The 23660-nt window shown below is 42.7% G+C and overlaps 1 protein-coding gene across 2 annotated transcripts in view; it reads right to left on the reverse strand.

Moving 5' to 3' along the window:
- Positions 1-10039, reverse strand: part of LOC110527641 (protein TMEPAI) — an 81413-nt gene extending 71374 nt beyond the window's left edge. The window contains exon 1 of one of the 2 annotated variants that reach the window (XM_021609047.2): positions 9636-10039. In XM_021609047.2, coding sequence (XP_021464722.2) covers positions 9636-9741 — 106 coding nt within the window. In that variant the 5' untranslated portion in view covers positions 9742-10039. The remainder of the gene's footprint in view (positions 1-9635) is intronic. The other variant, XM_021609046.2, reaches the window with a different exon arrangement.
- Between the last annotated feature and the right edge of the window lie 13621 nt (positions 10040-23660).

The raw sequence follows: 23660 nt of genomic DNA on the forward strand, positions 1-23660 counted from the left end.
AGGGATGTCCTTGTCTCATCGTGCACCAGCGACTCCTGTGGCGTTCCGGGCGCAGTGCGCGCTAACCAAGGTTGCCAGGTGCACGGTTGCCGACACATTGGTGCGGCTGGCTTCCGGGTTGGATGCGCGCTGTGTTAAGAAGCAGTTGGTTTGTGTATCGGAGAACACATGACTACCAACTACCAGTCTCTCCCGAGCCTGTACGGGAGTTGTAGCGATGAGACAAGATCGTAGCTACTACAACAATTGGATACCACGAAATTGGGGAGAAAAAGGGGGTACAATTTTTTTTTTTAAATAATAATAATACTAGCTTGCTAACCCACGGATATGTGGGGAGGTGTCTGTGAAGGGTGTGCACTCAGGGTTAAGGAGAGTGACTAAAATAATATTACCCTGCAATTACTGTACATACAAGATCAGGGAGGGAGTACATTTGAAGGTATAAGCAAATAGTAACCTCCACAAAGTTACAGTCCTTCAACTTGAGTCAACAATCTAGCCTCCTAGAATGTGATATGGAAATTAGGGTTTGATTAAAAATGGTTTCCAATAAGCAGTCACAAACGCTCTAAAATGAGATGGTGCAACACCCTTACTTTCTCTCTGTCCTGCATGTTCAGATAGTACCTCCTCATTTCGACTCTCCGTTTCAGAGCGTTTTTGTAATGGGTTATTATTTTTCCGGCCAACCTGCAGCTGTTCTCTGTACTTTGCTGTTCTCAGTTCTGCGCAGACAGTCACCGGAAGTTCAGACCTATGAGAGCTAGTCAGACAGACCCGCTTCTTGCCCAGTGCTTAAATTTGTAAATCGGGAGATGCCGGAACAAAAAGTGAGCGTGAGGTGACCTGGGGAGCTCTGAGGTACAAAAAAATCCCCTTTATTATAAAGCATTGCATTTGCGTAGTGGCATAGAGCAGTAGAGTTGAGGCACTTACAGAAGTTGCACACATGGGGAACATTTTTAGTAGCCTAGGGTCCGGGAAGAATGTGGCCTTTTATAAATGCATTTCATGCAATACTATGTCATTTTCCATGACTGGCTACTTTGGCAGAATATTTTTTAATACAGCAGAAATGATCGAAATGACAGGCTACTTTGACAGTGACAAACTGAGAATCTGAGATCAATAAAAACTACCTTGTCTCGAATCCATCAATAGCCTAGGCCTAGGTGTGTGGAGACATGTTGTAGGCTACAATATGAGGAGGAAATTATAGTCCTAAAAATACTTTCCAGTTTCACTGGCCCACTCGCTGACGCGTTTTACTTTGTAAAACAATATTTGGAAGTTGATCAAATATTTTCGTAGTCTACAGCAGAAAGATTAGTCTTCTCTTTTCTGCGGGAGTTTGTGTTTTCCCGCAATTGTATTGAAATATTGCGAAAGGCCTGTTTTGACTGCATGTTGTTTGTTCACTGACAGACTTGCCACACATTCCCGACAGCAGGCTATGCCTTGTTATTGGACAGTCCACAGCTAGGCTATTTTTTTCAAGAAACTATTGATCCTCTGTGGCTACATTATGGGCCTTATCATGGTGTAATAGGCTATTCTGAAATATTTGACATTTTTTCCTTCTCCCATAACCACGGCCATGCGTTGGTCTCAAACATAGGTTAAAATTAGAGATGTATCGGGATATATCGGTGACAATATCGGAATAGGCCAATATTAGCCAAATATGCCGATGTCTAGTTCAATGCCGATGTGAAAAAACGATGTCAAAGCTGAAGTGCATACCTATATAACGTAGATAGGTGACGTAATGACGTCACAAAAAATACAGCGCTACACGTGCAACAACAGCATTCCTAACCTTGCCCACAATGTCTGCTGTGTGGATCTACTTTGAAGTTTCAAAGGCAGATAACAGAAAGGCCATATGCAATGTTTGTGACGCTATTATTTCCCAAGGAGGGGAGAAAGTGAAAGAAATTGATTTTGATTATGTTTTACTGGTAATGGAGACATACGTAAATGCCAACAAAATAACTTTTTAGTCAGTGTGTGTGTGTGTCTCTGTGAGAGAAAGACGCATTGTATTTTCATTTTCTGTTACTACATCGGCCAACATTTCCAATGTTGATATATGCCTAATGATCCTTTGGAATGCAAGAATAATGCAATATGTTGTATTAAATGTACTAACCCCCCCTTTCCCATTATTTGCAGATACTAGAATACCTGACAGAACCTACTATTCCTAGTAATGAAGATGCATTAGGAAAATGAAGAAGTAACAAGCACCGTTTCCCCATCCTAGCTAAAGCTGCGCGCAAGTATCTTGGTGCTCCCTGTACTAGTGTGGACAGTAAGTGCCTTTTCAGTGCAGCTTCACACATTGTAGACGAAAAAAGAAACAGACTCTCTTGTGACAAAGCCGAGCAGGTCCTCTTTGTGAAGGAAAACCTCCCCCAAATGTTAAAGTTGTAAATGGAAAGTCATATTGTAACCCAGCCATCTAGAGCCACTGGAAGAATGTTTACTAAGCACAATGGCTTTTCTGTTGTTCATTCATGGCTGGTATAGGTCAAAATTTTCATTTAGTTTAAAACAAAGCAGTTGTTTGTTTTTTTCCATAATGAAAGATGAAATGTGTTGTACATTTTCTCTCATTTTACTAGTTAAATCAGTTGAGCACATTTGAAAAGTTTGTTGTGCCATTTATAGCAGTTTATGACAGCCGAGACAGTCATTTTTTTGAAGCAGTTAAAGCTAAAATGATTAACTGCATTTTAGTTTAAACCAATATTCATTTCAAAGCATTTAAGTTTCTCTATATTGTCAAGATTGGATAGTAAGAAGAGCCACCAACAACTTAAGAATCTTTGTAAGGCCCGGGCAGCTAAAATGTGTGTCTGTTGTGCGATAAAATACATTCATGGATGTGTAATTGTTCTAATTTACAAGTTATTAAACAATTTGTTCCTAACTGAACATATGACACTCTGTTTCAACTATTTAACTGTAATAGAATGCTTAAAAGGCTGCTAAAACATTAAATATCTGGGGGTTTTTGGCAAGGAAAATATCAGTTATCGGTATCGGCCAAAAATGTAATATCAGTGCATCCCTAGTTACAATGCCGACCCAACCCAAATCAACTCTTAGAATATCAGACCAGGCCTGAAAATCTACTTTTTTACATTGTTTTTTTAGGGGCAGGATAATTAACGAATGAACTTTGACCGCTTTATTTATAATGTTTACATTGAAAAAACTAAAAATATATATTTTTCATGCCACGAGATGTTCCGGATCCGGCCAAATACCAGATCCGTGGCTGGGTACGTTCCCACTTTCTGTTTTCCTGCCCATCGCCAAAGTGAGGCTGCAGAATAATGATTTGCCTGCCTGATTCCCAGCCTGGCTCACAGGTGTGTGTGTGTGTGTGTGTGTGTGTGTGTGTATTCTCCTTCCACAATAAAAGCCCTTGCCTTTAAAAAAAAATCCAAACTGCAGATGGAATTACAGAGGGTACGGTACTAAGTCTATTTAATTTTTTTATTATTTAGCTACAAATGATTATGCCTATCTTCACTGCACTGGAGCCATCATTTCTTCAAACTTTTGGCCGAGAATATGGACAGAACCCACAGCATATCATATTCGGTATCTAAAGTTTACACTTGATTGAGAAATTAATTTCCCTTTGAAAATAGTGAGACAACCAACCCTTGCCAAATACCCTTCCTTGTTTCTAAACCTTGGGTGCATTTAAGGTGAATTTAACGTCTGTAAGCCTCATTAGCGTTGGCGAGACTGCTCTGTTGGTTTTGCACCTCCAAGGTATACACCAAACTGCTGTTAGTTAGTTGGTTGTAGAGCAGCATTTACTGTGGCTTGTACTAGAGGTCGACCGATTCATCGGAATGGCCGATTAATTGCACTCCACGAGGAGACTGCGGTGGCAGGCTGACTACCTGTTATGCGAGTGTATCAAGGAGCCAAGGTAATACGCTAGCTAGCATTAAACTTATCTTTTAAAAAAACAATCAATCTTAACAATCACTAGTTAACTACACATGGTCAATGATATTACTAGTTTATCTAGCTTGTCCTGCATTGCATATAATCGATGCGGTGCCTGTTAATTTATCATTGAATCACAGCCTACTTTGCCAAACGGGTGATTTAACAAGCGCATTCGCGAAAAAAGCACTGTCGTTGCACCAATGTGTACCTAACCATAAACATCAACGCCTTTCTTAAAATCTATTTTTTTATATATTTTTAAACCTGCATATTTAGTTAATATTGCCTGCTAACATGAATTTATTTTAACTAGGAAAATTGTTCACTTCTCTTGCGTTCTGTGCAAGCAGGGTCAGGGTATATGCAGCAGTTTGGGCCGCCTGGCTCGTTGCAAACTGTGTGAAGACCATTTCCTAACAAAGACAGTAATTAATTTGCCAGAATTGTACATAATTATGACATAACATTGAAGGTTGTGCAATGTAACAGCAATATTTAGACTTAGGGATGCCGCCCATTAGATAAAATACGGAACGGTTCCGTATTTCACTGAAAGAATAAACGTTTTGTTTTCGAAATTATAGTTTCCAGATTTGACCATATTAATGACTAAGGCTTGTATTTCTGTGTGTTATTATATTATAATTAAGTCTATGATTTGATAGGGCAGTCTGACTGAGTGATGGTAGGCAGCAGCAGGCTCGTAAGCATTCATTCAAACAGCACTTCCCTGTGTTTGCCAGCAGCTCTTCGCTGTGCTTCAAGCATTGCGCTGTTTATGACTTCAAGCCTATCAACTCCCGGGATTAGGCTGGCAATACTAAAAGTACCTATTAGAACATCCAATAGTCAAAGGTATATGAAATACAAATGGTATAGAGAGAACCAGTCCTATAATAACTACAACCTAAAACTTCTTAATATTGAAGACTCATGTTAAAAGGAACCACCAGCTTTCATTTGTTCTGAGCAAGGAACTTAAACGTTAGCTTTTTTACATGGCACATATTGCACTTTTACTTTCTTCTCCAACACTTTGTTTTTGCATTATTTAAACCAAATTGAACATGTTTCATTATTTATTTGAGACTAAATTGATGTATTATATTAAGTTAAAATAAGTGTTCATTCAGTATTGTTGTAATTGTCATTATTACACATATATATATATATATATATATATATATATATATATATATATATATACACAGTGCCTTGCGAAAGTATTCGGCCCCCTTGAACTTTGCGACCTTTTGCCACATTTCAGGCTTCAAACATAAAGATATAAAACTGTATTTTTTTGTGAAGAATCAACAACAAGTGGGACACAATCACGAAGTGGAACGACATTTATTGGATATTTCAAACTTTTTTAACAAATCAAAGACAGAAAAATTGGGCGTGCAAAATTATTCAGCCCCTTTACTTTCAGTGCAGCAAACTCTCTCCAGAAGTTCAGTGAGGATCTCTGAATGATCCAATGTTGACCTAAATGACTAATGATGATAAATACAATCCACCTGTGTGTAATCAAGTCTCCGTATAAATGCACCTGCACTGTGATAGTCTCAGAGGTCCGTTAAAAGCGCAGAGAGCCTCATGAAGAACAAGGAACACACCAGGCAGGTCCGAGATACTGTTGTGAAGAAGTTTAAAGCCGGATTTGGATACAAAAAGATTTCCCAAGCTTTAAACATCCCAAGGAGCACTGTGCAAGCGATAATATTGAAATGGAAAGAGTATCAGACCACTGCAAATCTACCAAGACCTGGCCGTCCCTCTAAACTTTCAGCTCATACAAGGAGAAGACTGATCAGAGATGCAGCCAAGAGGCCCATGATCACTCTGGATGAACTGCAGAGATCTACAGCTGAGGTGGGAGACTCTGTCCATAGGACAACAATCAGTCGTATATTGCACAAATCTGGCCTTTATGGAAGAGTGGCAAGAAGAAAGCCATTTCTTAAAGATATCCATAAAAAAGTGTTGTTTAAAGTTTGCCACAAGCCACCTGGGAGACACACCAAACATGTGGAAGAAGGTGCTCTGGTCAGATGAAACCAAAATTGAACTTTTTGGCAACAATGCAAAACGTTATGTTTGACGTAAAAGCAACACAGCTGAACACACCATCCCCACTGTCAAACATGGTGGTGGCAGCATCATGGTTTGGGCCTGCTTTTCTTCAGCAGGGACAGGGAAGATGGTTAAAATTGATGGGAAGATGGATGGAGCCAAATACCGGACCATTCTGGAAGAAAACCTGATGGACTCTGCAAAAGACCTGAGACCGGGACGGAGATTTGTCTTCCAACAAGACAATGATCCAAAACATAAAGCAAAATCTACAATGGAATGGTTCAAAAATAAACATATCCAGGTGTTAGAATGGCCAAGTCAAAGTCCAGACTTGAATCCATTCGAGAATCTGTGGAGAGAACTGAAAACTGCTGTTCACAAATGCTCTCCATCCAACCTCACTGAGCTCGAGCTGTTTTGCAAGGAGGAATGGGAAAAAAATTCAGTCTCTCGATGTGCAAAACTGATAGAGACATACCCCAAGTGACTTACAGCTGTAATCGCAGAAAAAGGTGGCGCTACAAAGTATTAACTTAAGGGGGCTGAATAATTTTATCCAATAAATGTCGTTCCACTTCATGATTGTGTCCCACTTGTTGTTGATTCTTCACAAAAAAAATACAGTTTATCTTTATGTTTGAAGCCTGAAATGTGGCAAAAGGTCGCAAAGTTCAAGGGGGCCGAATACTTTCGCAAGGCACTGTATATACATATATATATATATATATATATATATATATATATATATTTAAAAAATCATAATCGGTCGACCTCTAGCTTATACCCCTGATAGCATTGACATGCCTATTAAAGGCAAACTCATATTTATATTTTTGGGGAGAGAGAGAGAGAAACAGATTAAAAGAAAAGCTGAACCTCTGCCCTTCATGTTTGTATAATGGGAGAGTATCATATTACGATTAATTACAGTATCACGATGTCGATATCTCGAACTGGGGGAAGTCCTTTTTGATTCCTCTCTGAGTCTGTCTTGCTGGGAAGAAATCAGAGCCTCGACAGAATCAAATTATCATCAACAGAGATTTGTCACATCAAGAAACCTAAAATAGTTTTTTGGTTTCTAGTCTGGGCACAGCAAAATAGCCATAAAAGGTAATAGCTTTGTATTTATGATAGACATAGACAATTTGGTATTGTGCATCAAAAGCTATTTTCCACCAGTGTTTATCATCATTGCATCAAATGAATAGGCTAAGTGTTGAGAAGTATTGGAAGCATAGACATACACTGAGTGTACAAAACATTAAGAACCCCAGCTCTGAAAGCTATGATCCCTTATTGATGTCATTGTTAAATCCACTTCAATCAGTGTAGATGAAGGGAAGGAGACAGGTTTAAAAAATGATTTTTAAGCCTTGAGACAGTTGAGACATGGATTACGTATGTGGGCCATTCAGAGGGTGAATGGGCAAGACAAAATATTTACGTGCCTTTGATCAGGGAATGATAGTAGCTGCCAAGCGCAACGGTCTGTGTCAAGAACTGCAACGCTGCTGGGTTTTTCATGCTCCACAGTTTCCCGTGTGTATCAAGAATGGTCCACCAACCAAAGTACATCCAGGCAATTTGACACAACTCTGGGAAGCATTGACGTCAACATGGGCCAGCATCTCTGTGGAACACTAAAAACACCTTGTAGTGTCCATACTCCAACAAATTGAGGCTGTTCTGAGGGCAAAGGGGTGGGGGGCTATTCTCAGTGTATAGGCTAAAGCGTTACTGAATAAATTAGGGGGGAAAGAGAAGCTTGTGTACTGAATAAGTGCATTGTATAGGCCTAATGTGACAAATACCATCCTGAGAAAACTGTGGGTTGTGCAGTAGCTTTCACTTCTGTAATCCCAAATAGAACTGTAAATTCGACTGGTTTTCCAAATGTGTGCTCTTTAGAACGCCAGACAGCACCAAATCGAAGCTTGAGATTAGCTCCCCGCCAACCCCACCCACATAGTCAGATAATAAGCATTGAAATAGATTTTAACATATTATTTTAAATGCGCAGAGAGAGAGAAAGACAGAGAGCATTCCCAAATAGACTGGGTTTTTGGTTAACAGAGGCAAACAGAGATAATATCCTCATTCTGGCAGTGGTATTTAGATTTTCTGTTCATCTGATTTTGAAGCTTGCTTGGGCATCCACCACATCTCGTTGTTTAGGCAGGCTGTCTAGACGAAACGAAGTGACTTCACAGTGTATTTAGACATGCACTTTACAGTTAATCTCAATTGAGAATTGCCCTACCACAGAAAAACAAAGCACTTCAGACAGAATATAAGAGGGCACCTTAATTATGGGGAAGCCAAGAGCAGGACACATTCAAAATTCCATCAACTCTGCACAAGCACTAAAAATACTGACATTTTGGCTCGTTCCTTGCGGAAAATATTTATCTGGAAAAGAGGAGACTGTACGCAGAAGGAGACAGGAGCTCACAGTCCATTACATAGCGGTATTCAAAATGTCCAGATCTTTCTCTAAGATATATAGACCGGTTGTCTCCTTTGGGAAACTTATCAAATGAGGGAGCATCTCAATCTCTCATTTTTATCCCCTCCATCTCTAGACAAAACATCACACAGCTCTTGCAGGCAGAGCTTAGCTTAACTGTCTTTAGAGGAAATTCCTCTTTTCTCCTAAATTACTTTTTGGGACTAGAGGGTCTGTCAGAGTAATATTCATCAAAGATGATACATTAATTCCACTTGCCCCTGCCAAAATATGAGTCAATCAATAGACCACACATCATACGTCAACATGTCCAAGTTGATTTAGATGGGAAAATAATTGTATTGTTATTGTTGTTAATGTTTAATAAATGTCCCCTCGACTCTAATTACACTATTTAATAAAAACATATTTATATTTGTTACCCTATTTTATTGGGTTTATTAATTCAATTATTCATCCGTCTGAAAAATCAATCTATTGATTTAAATATCCAAAATACCACTGTTTGCTGTCACTCCACCATTGAAGATTTTGGATCACTGTCTGCATGGTATGTACAAGATTTTACTTGTGAATAGAGCTCACTTCAATAACCTGAATTTGCTTTTATTGCCTATAGACATACACAATTAATTTACAAGGTTTGTAGTATAAAACATATTCACTGAGACACCTTTTATGGAAGTTTAATTGAACTTATTTAGGATCAATTAGTGTATATCAGAGATAGCCAGACGTCTGACCTGCACAATAATAAACTTTGTTGTGACGATCAGATAAGCTTCCGTTTCATCATGTCAAACAATGGCAGACAGTTAAACGTTCAGTTGACGAAAATCCCAATGTTAAGGACAAAAAGTTGCTTGCTGGGAGTTAACTCATGATATGGCTGACAAACGTTGCACACAAAAAAACAGGGCAGTCAGCCAGAAATTGTGCTGAATTTAAAGTATAAAGAGGTGGGATATCTAATAGTTTGCCTACCTGCCACGCAATGGAAGCCTACGCGAGCTAATAGACCCAATCAAGCGTGGTCAGTCCAAGTGGAAAAGAAACGTGCAGAAAAGTAGCAATAGTTCGCTTGAACATTACAAAAAGTACTTACTGATCTCCATGCTTTGGAATGAAGTCGAGCGTTTGCAGTTACATGTACAGGATACATTGGTCTGTATGGCCGCTGTACCGTTTATTAGACCCATGAAGTTGAACATTTACATCTGGAAATCTAAACGAAAAACGGCTCGGATATCTCTCCAGTTCACTTTTCATGCGCGCCGCGGGGCAGGAATCACAAAAAAACATACGATATTTTATTTCTCGGTAAAGTCTTCTGCGGGTGGAAGTCAGTGGTCTAGGGTCTCAGTTGCCTTCGTCCTCCCCCTCCCCCTACCCGGACCGCAGCCTGCCGTAGGTACTCCAGTATCCCTGATGTTTGTGAACAGACAGCTTGTGCTACTTTGTATCAGTCTGTCTGCTGGGCTTCTGAGCTCACCACCTCTTTCAAGTCCAAGTCGGCTGAGCTCCTATTGGGGGGTCCATGCAATCTGGGATCCTTGGGACGTCCCTTTCCCATTGAAGTTTACATTTAAAAAGGTTCATGTAAGGGTTAAGGTTAGGGTTAGGTAAGGGTTATCGATATTGATATGGTTAGGGTTGGGGTCAGGTAAGGGTGGGAGTTAGGGTTAGGATTTAGGACATGGACGTCCCGAGGATCCAGAATAGCGTTTTATTGGGGCGGGGCTTGGATGCAGACAGGATTACGTCAACACCAGACTTGAACAGGCAACAGTGACAGGATGTCTGGCCAATCGGATAGCAAAATCTGAAGTCGACGCAGTTTATTACCGTAGCAATTGAGGGATTTCGATTAAGTGCACCGGGCTATGGCCTGTGACATACTCGCAAAAGTGGTAGTATAAAAGGAGTTATCTCCTCAAATCGAACGGTAATCTACCCGCTCAGCCATGGCGTCAACAAAGCAGCACGTTGTATCGTTTTCCATAAAATATTTTTTTGAATTTTCAAACTAGTTTTCATTGGGACAGCACGTAAAGCTTTTTTTTTTTTTTTTTTTTTTAATCAATTACCTTTGAATGTGAAAACACAGAATATTACTCATTACTCCACGTCACTTTTCCTTTGAGCTGAGTTCGCTGTCAGCCAAAACGGGGCACCTCGCTCACGCCCAGGAGGCAGCTCTGTTCCAAAGCGAATGCGATCAACGCTAGCCCGGTCCGCCCGGGGCATTAATCGAATCCCCTCAATCTGATCGGGAAACTGCACCAGTCAGTCATCCACTGATATATTTAATATATTTGCAGTGTTAAAATACAGTAGTGACTTGCTCTATTTAACAATGACGTGCGGTGAGGTCTGCGGCTGGGTAAGCACTGGCTATTATCAAAGCCATATTTACTCACAAATAAACCTTGATGAAGCCCAAATTCACCATACAACAGATAGCTCCAACAACAAATGACATGGGCTATTATACGAAATGGACAACAAAAAAATGTCAATATCAATGTAGCCAAGATACACAAGTTTTCTATTGTGGCATATTTCACATAATCTGAAAAAATGACACTGCTCAACTGAGCTCAGGTCAGCCATAGACCGATGTAGCATCCAGAGTTACAAGGTGGCAGTAAAAATACCAATTTATGGACACATTTAACCTGAATAATTCGCATTGCAGACTCCATACCCTTTCACAATGGATTTACAATTCTTTCAACGTGCAGCACCTGCAAATACACAAACACGCACATAATATTGTTATGTGAAATATTATTAAAGACACATATGTAATAACTAAGGTTCTAATGAAATGTCCATATCAACAATCTAAATAATTGAAAAACACAGTTCAAAACATTAAAGTGTCTCATTAAAACTAAATCCTAGCTTGATGAATCAAATGCATTCGAAGGGATGCTGTCTAGTCTCATTATTTAACCGTAGAATGACCCTCAAATTGCTAAGGAAAATGCATTTAGGCCTTTACTTAAGTCCATTCTCTCTGGTGAATCTCTCGGTGAGAACGTTGTAGAAGTCACAGCAGAACCCCATGTCCATTATTTATTGTGCATGCACACAGCAGGGAGACACATTCACAAGGCCACTTTTGGTTCCATTTTCACACTGACACAAAAAGTCATTCCATCCACAAAGCAAAAATAAATGTCCAAGATGTGTAAAAGTCCAGTTAAAAAGTATGAATTGGTAATGACGTTTCAGACAAATGTCCAGTACTCACTGTTTGCCTGCCTGACAGCTAGGGAGATGGTGGTTTCCTGTCATGTGACGTGTTGTACGTAGAGCCTCTGTTTGGGTGGCATGTAACCTAGAGTTTAAAGCCATTGCCCGAGCTGACAAGGTGAAAAATCTGTTGATATGCCCTTGGGCAAGGTACTTAACCCTAATATTACTACAGCTGGTAAAACAACACATTTCACTGCACCTATCCGGTCTATGTGACAATAAAACATATTTTTTGCTACCTCTGCTCCTGTCGTGTCTAAACTTTCATTATAGTTGACATTTCACTCTTCAAACCCTCAAAACGGAGCACTAAATTATTATTGGATATTTTTTGGGGTCCAATAGTGTCCATTTGTCAGGCTGGTCTTTTTGCAGTTAGCTAGATTTGTTCAGTTAAAAGGATGCGAGCGACAAGTTATGTGGAGACACCCAAATGTGCAGAAGCTTACTCCACCCACACAACATTTTTAGGCAATAAGTGTGGCAGATAGCCTAGCTGTTAAAAGTGTTGGGCCAGTAAATGAAATGTTGCAAGTTGGAAAAATCTGCCGTTCTGTCCTTGAGCAAGGCAGTTAACCCCCAACAACAACTGCTCCCTGGGTGCCGGTGATGTGGATATCATTTCTTTATTGTGTGTTCCTTTTGGGAAATTTGTCTTGCATCTCAACAAACAACTGTACAGCATCACCAACAGGTGCATAAATACATCAATCACAAGCAATAACTACAGAAAAAATACACATGTGGATACAGTTTGTAATTCAGTTCGTAACTTCTGGGGGGGGGGGGGGGGGGGTGAGCATGAATGATTTATGGGTCTCTGGCGGTTTTGTAAAGATGGACTCTATTTTGACGGCCTGATGGTAGGAGTTGGCACTGTCAGGCCGGTGGCAATTCTCGCTTCTGCCCTCACCACGCTTTCCAAGAACAGCGCTTCCATGTTCTTGAGATTAATGCCACTGATTTTGCTTGACAGCTTTACTATTTGTGTAGTTGATTTTTATTTGTGATGGATAGCTGATTGTACCAGGCTTGGAAACAGAAAGTGAGAACACTGAAAAAAGGACGTGTAGACTATGGTTGTTCTTTTATTGACCTGATATTTATTTAATCTCATGAAACACAGTCGTTGTTGTCCCTTTTTGTATATCTGTTGTGTTTGCAGTCTAGGAGAGTTTTGAGTCAATTATAGTTCCAAGATATTTGTATTGCTCAACTGATTCTATTTGCTCTGAGTCAATGTGGAATGGCCTGGTGTCGTCTTTTATAGTTCTGAAGTTTATTGTAATTTCCTTGTTTTGTTTTTACATTAAGAATGAGTCTGTTTTCCTTGTACCATTCAGTGAAGTGTGTTATTTCTGTCCTGTCGTCATCCTCTGACCCCTCTATTAGACCAACAATTGCTGTATCATCTGCATACTTTACTGTTGCACATTCTGATGTTATTTGGGTGCAACCGTTAGTGTAAAGGGTGAACAGAACTGTCAAAAAAACACTGACCTGGGGTACCCCTATATTGTTGGTTAGGGGGTCCGATGTATTCACATTGAACCACTCTTCTAACCCGACTGGTGAGAAAACACCGGATCCAATTGATGAGATGGTCATTGACGCCCGTGGTTGCAAGTTTGTTCACCAGAATATCAGGATCTAATTTGTTGAAGGCAGATGAAAAATCATCAAAACGTTTTCTGGCATATGAATGTGGTTTATCCAGACCCATGTAGATTTAATGAAGAAGGAAGAGCAGTGGATCTTAAACTCCACGGCTTGGTTTATATGCAAACAGAAAAGGGTCCAGTAGGCTCTCCGTGTGTCAGAGAAGGTGTCCAAGGACAATTATGTTCAGAGAAGGTGTCCAAGCATTTGATTATCACGAGGTCAAGCATAGTCATTCAGGTATTTGGTATTACATTTAGGTTGAATACATTCAGTTGTGCAACTGACTAGGTATCCCCTTTCCCAATACATGTGCAAAATATTAAATTGTCTCAATGCAACTAAAGAAGGCTAGACAAAGCAGCGATGTCTATGCTGACCCTGTCCATTAATAGTGACTGGACTCAGGAACGGCCTACCCTGTCTGCACGTCACTGCTATTTAATCAAGAATATACACTGAGTGTACAAAATATTAGGAACATCTTCCTAATATTGAGTCGCGACCCTCTTTTGCGCTCAGAACAGCCTCAATTTGTCGGAGCATGGACTCTACAAGGTGTCGAAAGCGTTCCACAGGGATGCTGGACCATGTTGACTCCAATGCTTCCCACAGTTGTGTCAAGTTGGCTGGATGTCATTTGTGTGGTGAACCATTCTTGATACACACGGGAAACTGTGAAATATGAAAAACCCAGCAGCGTTGCAGTTCTTGATACACTCAAACTGGTGCGCCTGGCACCTACTACCATACCCTGTTCAAAGGAACTTAAATATTTTGTCTTGCCAATTCGCCCTCTGAATGGCACACATACATAATCTATGTCTCAAATGTCTCAAGGCTTAAAAATCCTTCTTTAACCTGTCTCCTCCCCTTCATCTACATAAGATATACATTTCCCCTGAATTCCCCTGGTCTGTCTATGTCATGGAAAGAGTAGGTGTTTCTAATGTTTTTTACACTCAGTGTATACCGCATATGGGTAGGCTATGAGTAACTTTTGTTTTATCTAACTTTCCCACAGCCTCATTTGCTTCTTGTCTACTCTAAAGCCAATAGATTGTCACCTTTCTGTGGTTTTAACAATGACTGGACAACATATCAAAAGCTGCATAACAGTTCAGTAACCCAGAGAAATATTAGCTTATTTTAATTGCTATACAGTGCCTTCGGAAAGTATTCAGACCCCTTGAATTTTCCCAAATTCGGTTAAGTTGGCCTTATTCTAAAATGGATGAAAGAAAAACAATCCTCAGCAATCTACACACAATACCCAATAATGACAAAAAACAGTTTTTTTTAAATATTTTGCTAATTTATAAAAAACAAAAACAGAAATACCTTATTTACAAGTATTCAGACCCTTTGAAATGAGACTGATTGAGCTCAGGTGCATCCTGTTTTCCAGTGATCATCCTTGAGATGTTTCAACAACTTGATTGGAGTCCACCTGTGGTAAATTCAATTGATTGGACATGATATGGAAAGGGACACAACAGTCTATATGTGTTCCTTCCAAACAACTCAACTGTAGTTTCATCTGTCCACAGAATATTTTGCCAGTAGCGCTGGGGACATCCAGGTGCACTTTTGCAAACTTCAGACTTGCAGCAATGTTTTTTTTGGACAGCAGTCTTCCGTGGTGTCCTCCCATGAACACCATTCTGGTTTAGTGTTTTATGTATTCTAGACTCATCAACAAAGATGTTTGCATGTTCCAGAGATTTCTGTACGTCTTTAGCTGACACTCTAGGATTCTTCTTAACTTCATTGAGCATTCTGTGCTGCGCTCTTGCAGTCATCTTTGCAGAGCGGCCACTCCTAGGGAGAGTAGCTACAGTGCTGAACTTTCTCCATTTATAGACAATTTGTCTTACCATAGACTGATGAACATCAAGGTCTTATGTCTTCTGAGATCTCTTTTGTTTGAGGCATGGTTCACATCAGGCAATGCTTCTTGTGACTAGCAGACTCACATTTTGTGAGTGTTTTTTATAGGAAAAGGCAGCTCTAACCAACATCTCTAATCTCATTGATTGGACTCCAGGTTAGCTGACTCCTGACTCCAATTAGCTTCTGGAGAAGTCATTAGTCAATGGGTTCACATACTTTTTCCAACCTACACTGTGAATGTTTAAATTATGTATTCAATATAGACAATAAAAATACAAAAATGTTGTGTTATTAGTTTAAGTACACTATGTTTGTATATTGTTGTGACTTTAGATGAAGATCAGATGAAATTTGATAACCAATTTATGCAAAGATCCAGGTAATTCCAAAGGGTTCAAATACATTTTCTTGCCACTGGATATGGACAGGGGGACCTAGCCTCGACCTCCAGTGTACTAGGGGAGGTTCTCCGTTTTTGATTTTTTTTTATAAATTAGCAAACATTTCTAAAAAACGTGTTTTCTTTGTCATTAAGGGGTATTGTCTGTAGGTTGATGAGGGAAAAAATTAATTTAGTCAGTTTTAGAATAAGGCTGTAACCTTACAAAATGTGGAAAAAGTCAAGGGGTCTTTCTGAAGACACTGCATGTAAGACTATCATTGCAGATCATGTTAGGTTGTAGGCCTTAAACTTGCTCAACTTAAATCTCATGAGTTACTTCAGACTAGAGGAACAACTGCCCTTCAATGGAGAATATGGAAATACAAGGTATTTACATACACCATTTCCTAAGGGGAAAATGTAATATGATGTATTTTGATCCTTAATGTGGATTTAAATGAAATGTGTAACATTTTGACTGCTGACAAAAAGTATGAATGTTTCTTACCTTTAGGCTCAGAGTATCTCCTGGGGTGTATTCAGTAGGAACCGACTGGAAGCAAATAGACCGAAATAGGGAGGGACTAATCTGAACTTTTTGATTCAAAATGTTTTCAGTTTCAAAATGTCTTGCTACGGTTTGCAATGGTGTGCACTAATGAATACACCACAGGGTCTGACACAATGAAACTCATCCAGAACGTAGCATGGCCATCCCTTTGGTTGTATAGTATTTTCTAATTGATGTACTGTATCTGTATTGCAATGCAATGGATGTCAAACCATCTCTGTCATGCCCTATTTACACACAGTATTTGCACATGCTGTCATGTATTGTCATGTTGTGTCTTTCTGTCCTTTCCTTTCACCCTGTCTCCCTCTGCTGGTCGTATTAGGTTACCTTTTCTCCCCCGCTTTCCCCCAGCTGTTCCTTGTCTCCTCCTAACTACCCATTCACCCCGTTTCCCACCTGTTCCCTTTTTCCCTCTGATTAGGTCCCTATATCTCTCTCTGTTTCTGCTCCTGTCTTTGTCGGATTCTTGTTTGTTGTGTTTCATGCCTGAACCAGACTATCGTCATGTTTGCTGTAACCTTGTCCTGTCCTGTCGGAATCTGCCGGTCTGTCTAAACCTACCGATGTTTGGTTATTAAAGAAGCTCTGTTAAGTTAATTCGCTTTTGGGTCCTCATTCACTCACCGTGACAGAAGAATCCGACCAAGAATGGACCCAGTGACTTCGGATCCTCTCCACTCAGCCGTCGAGATCCAGGGAGCGATGCTAGGCAGACACGAGCAGGAATTGTCTGCTGCTCGACATGCCGTTGAGACCCTGGCCACCCAAGTCTCCAACCTCACAGAACAGGTTCACCATCTCCGCCTCGATCCACCGGCCACTTCCAGGGCTTTCGAATCTCCGGAGCCCAGAATCAATAACCCGCCGTGTTACTCTGGGGAGCCCACTGAATGCCGCTCGTTCCTCACCCAGTGTGATATTGTGTTTTCTCTCCAGCCCAACACTTACGCCAGGAGCACTGCTCGTGTCGCCTACGTCATATCTCTCCTTACTGGACGGGCTCGTGAGTGGGGCACGGCAATCTGGGAGGCAAGGGCTGAGTGTACTAACCAGTATCAGGACTTTAAGGAGGAGATGATACGGGTTTTTGATCGATCTGTTTTTGGGGAGGAGGCTTCCAGGGCCCTGTCTTCCCTATGTCAAGGCAATCGATCCATAACTGACTACTCTATTGAGTTTCGCACTCTTGCTGCCTCCAGTGGCTGGAACGAGCCGGCCTTGCTCGCTCGTCTTCTGGAGGGTCTCCGCGCAGAGGTAAAGGATGAGATTCTCTCCCGGGAGGTTCCTTCCAGCGTGGATTCCTTGATTGAACTCGCTATTCGCATTGAGCGACGGGTTGATCTTCGTCACCGAGCTCGTGGAAAGGAGCTCGCGCTCTCCGTTGCCCCCCTCTCCGCATCACTACCATCTTCCTCTGCCGGCTCGGGAGCTGAGCCTATGCAGCTGGGAGGTATCCGCATCTCGACTAAGGAGAGGGAACGGAGAATCACCAACCGCCTCTGTCTCTATTGCGGTTCTGCTGGTCATTTTGTCACTTCATGTCCAGTAAAAGCCAGAGCTCATCAGTAAGCGGAGGGCTACTGGTGAGCGCTACTACTCCTGTCTCTCCTTCAAGATCCTGCACTACCTTGTCGGTCCATCTACGCTGGACCGGTTCGTCAGCTTCCTGCAGTGCCTTAATAGACTCTGGGGCGGAGGGCTGTTTTATGGACGAGACCTGGGCTCGGGAACATGACATTCCTCTCAGACAGTTAAGGGAGTCCACGGCCTTGTTCGCCCTGGATGGTAGTCCTCTCCCCAGGATTCAGCGTGAGACGCTACCTTTAACCCTCACTGTTTCTGGTAATCATAGCGAAACCATTTATTTTTTAATTTTTCGTTCACCTTTTACACCTGTTGTTTTGGGCCATCCCTGGCTAGTTTGTCATAATCCTTCCATTAATTGGTCTAGTAATTCTATCCTCTCCTGGAACGTCTCTTGTCATGTGAAATGTTTAATGTCTGCTATCCCTCCTGTTTCCTCTGTCTCTTCTTCACAGGAGGAGCCTGGTGATTTGACAGGGGTGCCGGAGGAATATCACGATCTGCGCACGGTGTTCAGTCGGTCCAGGGCCACCTCTCTTCCTCCACACCGGTCGTATGATTGTAGTATTGATCTCCTTCCGGGAACCACTCCCCCCCGGGGTAGACTATACTCTCTGTCGGCTCCCGAACGTAAGGCTCTCGAGGATTATTTGTCTGTAGCTCTTGACGCCGGTACCATAGTCCCCTCCTCCTCTCCCGCCGGAGCAGGGTTTTTTTTTGTCAAGAAGAAGGACGGGTCTCTGCGCCCCTGCATAGATTATCGAGGGCTGAATGACATAACAGTGAAGAATCGTTATCCGCTTCCTCTTATGTCTTCAGCCTTCGAGATCCTGCAGGGAGCCAGGTTTTTCACTAAGTTGGACCTTCGTAACGCTTACCATCTCGTGCGCATCAGGGAGGGGGACGAGTGGAAGACGGCGTTTAACACTCCGTTAGGGCACTTTGAATACCGGGTTCTTCCTTTCGGCCTCGCTAACGCTCCAGCTGTCTTTCAGGCATTAGTCAATGATGTCCTGAGAGACATGCTGAACATCTTTGTTTTCGTTTACCTTGACGATATCCTGATTTTTTCACCGTCACTCCAGATTCATGTTCAGCACGTTCGACGTGTCCTCCAGCGCCTTTTAGAGAATTGTCTTTTTGTGAAGGCTGAGAAGTGCACTTTTCATGCCTCCTCCGTCACATTTCTCGGTTCTGTTATTTCCGCTGAAGGCATTAAGATGGATCCCGCTAAGGTCCAAGCTGTCATTGATTGGCCCGCCCCTAAGTCACGCATCGAGCTGCAGCGCTTTCTCGGCTTCGCGAACTTCTATCGTCGTTTCATCCGTAATTTCGGTCAGGTGGCAGCTCCTCTCACAGCCCTTACTTCTGTCAAAACGTGCTTTAAGTGGTCCGTTTCCGCCCAGGGAGCTTTTGATCTCCTCAAGAATCGTTTTACATCCGCTCCTATCCTTGTTACACCTGACGTCTCTAGACAGTTCGTTGTCGAGGTTGACGCGTCAGAGGTGGGCGTGGGAGCCATTCTTTCTCAGCGCTCCCTCTCTGACGACAAGGTCCACCCATGCGCGTATTTTTCTCATCGCCTGTCGCCGTCGGAACGTAACTATGATGTGGGAAACCGCGAACTGCTCGCCATCCGGTTAGCCCTAGGCGAATGGCGACAGTGGTTGGAGGGCGCGACCGTTCCTTTTGTCGTTTGGACTGACCATAGGAACCTTGAGTACATCCGTTCTGCCAAACGACTTAATGCGCGTCAGGCGCGTTGGGCGCTGTTTTTCGCTCGTTTCGAGTTCGTGATTTCTTATCGTCCGGGCTCTAAGAACACCAAGCCTGATGCTTTATCTCGTCTCTTCAGTTCTTCAGTAGCCTCCACTGACCCCGAGGGGATTCTCCCTGAGGGGCGTGTTGTCGGGTTGACTGTCTGGGGAATTGAGAGGCAGGTAAAGCAAGCGCTCACTCACACTCCGTCGCCGCGCGCTTGTCCTAGGAACCTTCTTTTCGTTCCCGTTCCTACTCGTCTGGCCGTCCTTCAGTGGGCTCACTCTGCCAAGTTAGCCGGCCACCCTGGCGTTCGGGGTACGCTTGCTTCCATTCGCCAGCGTTTTTGGTGGCCCACCCGGGAGCATGACACGCGTCGTTTCGTGGCTGCTTGTTCGGTCTGCGCGCAGACTAAGTCCGGTAACTCTCCTCCTGCCGGCCGTCTCAGGCCGCTTCCCATTCCCTCTCGACCGTGGTCTCACATCGCCTTAGATTTTGTCACCGGACTGCCTTCGTCAGCGGGGAAGACTGTTATTCTTACGGTTGTCGATAGGTTCTCTAAGGCGGCTAATTTCATTCCCCTTGCTAAGCTTCCTTCTGCTAAAGAGACGGCACAAATCATCATCGAGAATGTTTTCAGAATTCATGGCCTTCCGTCAGACGTCGTTTCGGACAGAGGTCCGCAATTCACGTCTCAATTTTGGAGGGAGTTTTGCCGTTTGATTGGGGCTTCCGTCAGTCTCTCTTCCGGCTTTCACCCCCAGTCTAACGGTCAAGCAGAACGGGCCAATCAGACTATTGGTCGCATCTTACGCAGTCTTTCTTTTCGTAACCCTGCGTCTTGGTCAGAACAGCTCCCCTGGGCAGAATACGCCCACAACTCGCTTCCTTCGTCTGCGACCGGGCTATCTCCTTTTCAGAGTAGCCTCGGGTACCAGCCTCCGCTGTTCTCATCTCAGTTCGCCGAGTCCAGCGTCCCCTCCGCTCAGGCTTTTGTCCAACGTTGCGAGCGCACCTGGAAGAGGGTCAGGTCTGCACTTTGCCGTTATAGGACGCAGACTGTGAGGGCTGCTAATAAGCGTAGAACTAAGAGTCCTAGATATTGTCGCGGTCAGAGAGTTTGGCTCTCCACTCAGAACCTTCCCCTTAAGACGGCTTCTCGCAAGTTGACCCCGCGGTTCATTGGTCCGTTCCGTATTTCTCGGGTCATTAATCCTGTCGCAGTTCGACTTCTTCTTCCGCGATACCTTCGTCGCGTCCACCCGGTCTTCCATGTCTCCTGTATCAAGCCCGTTCTTCGCGCCCCCGCTCGTCTTCCCCCCCCCCCCCCCATCCTTGTCGAGGGCGCACCCATCTACAGGGTCCGCAGGATTTTGGACATGCGTCCTCGGGGCCGTGGTCACCAGTACCTCGTTGATTGGGAGGGGTACGGTCCTGAGGAGAGGAGTTGGGTTCCCTCTCGGGACGTGCTGGACCGTGCGCTGATCGAGGATTTCCTCCGTTGCCGCCAGGTTTCCTCCTCGAGTGCGCCAGGAGGCGCTCGGTGAGTGGGGGGGTACTGTCATGTATTGTCATGTTGTGTCTTTCTGTCCTTTCCTTTCACCCTGTCTCCCTCTGCTGGTCGTATTAGGTTACCTTTTCTCCCCCGCTTTCCCCCAGCTGTTCCTTGTCTCCTCCTAACTACCCATTCACCCCGTTTCCCACCTGTTCCCTTTTTCCCTCTGATTAGGTCCCTATATCTCTCTCTGTTTCTGCTCCTGTCTTTGTCGGATTCTTGTTTGTTGTGTTTCATGCCTGAACCAGACTATCGTCATGTTTGCTGTAACCTTGTCCTGTCCTGTCGGAATCTGCCGGTCTGTCTAAACCTACCGATGTTTGGTTATTAAAGAAGCTCTGTTAAGTTAATTCGCTTTTGGGTCCTCATTCACTCACCGTGACACATGCAGTATAAACAACCATTATCTCTTATATTAGGCCAGTAATGCCACAAGTCATGTCAACATTGCTTCATATTTTGGAGCAAGGAGAGCTTGCTTCAACCAACATCAAACAAAGCATTGCATAACGCATTAAAATAGCTATTTAGGGTGCCATTTGGGATGTAACCTTTGTTTAAATATGGCATATGACACACCATGTCTAGACAATTTAAATGCTTCCTCCAAACCCTGGTATTAAGTACAGTGTTTAATTTGTAGGTTTGGCTGAAATGGTCAAACACACCCCCGTGTTCCCCTAAAGGCAAACTGTTGTCTTCTTCATTAAAAATCCACTATGCATGCCAGAGATTCAAACTATTCGTACATACAGTATATAATTGTTACAGTTCTCAATCAAGTAAGTACAAGCATTTTTGGGAACTGTGGTTAAATGTACCTATAGCAGAACAACAATGGTAAAATGCTTAAATACATTTCAGAATGTCTGATCGTTTTCTTGCCTTTGTACACAGTAAATCAAGGAGTTTTTTGGTGTGTATTTTATCTTATTTCCGCCATCATTTCCTATAACCAAAAACAGCTTCTGGACATCAGAACAGCGAACACTAACGTTGATTGGGATGAAGATTTCTACTTCATCTAGTCAGCAGCTGTGGATGTACTGCTAATTCCAGACCAGGCCCTAGTCCCCAGGATTCAATAGAGGAAGAGACGGCGCAAGAGAGGAAAAAGAGCGGTCTCCCTGATGAGACTACGTCAGTTAGTAAATAAACCAGCATCTACCATCTGTTCTATTGGCAAATGTAAAATCACTAGAGAACAAACTGGACGATCTCTGTTCGAAACTATCATATCAATGGGACCTGAAGAACTGTAATATCCTATGTTTCTTGGAGTCGTGGCTGAACAAGGATATGGATAATGTTCTAGCTGTTTTATCTAGGCATCGGGCTCCTGAGTGGCGCAGCGGTCTAAGGCACTGCATCTCAGCACAAGAGGCGTCACTACAGTCCCTTGTTCAAATCCAGGCTGTATCACATCTGGCTGTGATTGGTAGTCCCATAGGGCTGCTGACAATTGGCCCAGCATTGTCCGGGGTAGACCGTCATTGTAAATAAGAATTTGTTTTTACCTGACTTGCCTAGTTTAATATAAATTAAATAAAAATCGTCAAGACCGGACGGCAGCTTTGTGTGAGGTGTGTGTCTCTTTGTTAACAACAGCTGGTATGCTATCTCTAATGTTAAGGAAGTCTCAAGGTTTTGTTCGCCTGAGTTAGAATACATCATGATAACCTGCAGACCATACTATTTACCAAGGGAGTTTATCTATATTTTTCGTAGCTGTCTATTTACCACCACAAACCGATGATGGCGCTAACATGCTGGCCTCACCGCTCGTGTCATTATAGCCAGGCGCTAAAATATAACTTGGTTCTATTTGTGACGCTTGACTCGCTGCAAGTATCCTCATTTGTTTTTAGGAGCATATACCCACATGGGTGATTGAAAGATGAACTGAGGTCCACACTCCAGTCCAGTTGGTAGTGGTAATGCACCTTAAAGTTGGTTGTCAACCACCATATAGTCAAAAGAAGAAGAAGAAGAAGAAGAAGCCTGAAGGAGGAGAGATTAGAAACGATACAAACTCGGTTTACCCTTTTATCTGTGGATTAATTGTCGGAGTAGAGGATGTTGTGAATTTCAGGTAAAATAACAACCCTATGTTTATATCCCAAATTAGCTAGCAACAGCTAACTAGCTAGCTAAATTGCCATTAATGTTTAATGCTTTTCGACCTGTCCCCAAATTAATATAGTTGGTTCAGAGTTAGTTTTGATATTTCAACCTGCGTGTCCTGGTATGGGTAGACAAAATCAACATGCGCTTAATGGCGGACTCACGTACGCGAGCAGTCTGGTCAGCATGTAAGGTCCCACTCAATGAGCTGTATAAGGCCATCAGCAAACAGGAAAATGCACATCAAGAGGCGACACTCCTAGTGGCCAGTGATTTTACAGTGTCTTCAGAGAGTATTCACACGCCTTGGATTAAATTGAGATTTTTTTGGTCACTG

The sequence above is a fragment of the Oncorhynchus mykiss genome, chromosome 7 (assembly GCF_013265735.2).
Source record: "Oncorhynchus mykiss isolate Arlee chromosome 7, USDA_OmykA_1.1, whole genome shotgun sequence".
Lineage (NCBI taxonomy): Eukaryota > Metazoa > Chordata > Actinopteri > Salmoniformes > Salmonidae > Oncorhynchus > Oncorhynchus mykiss.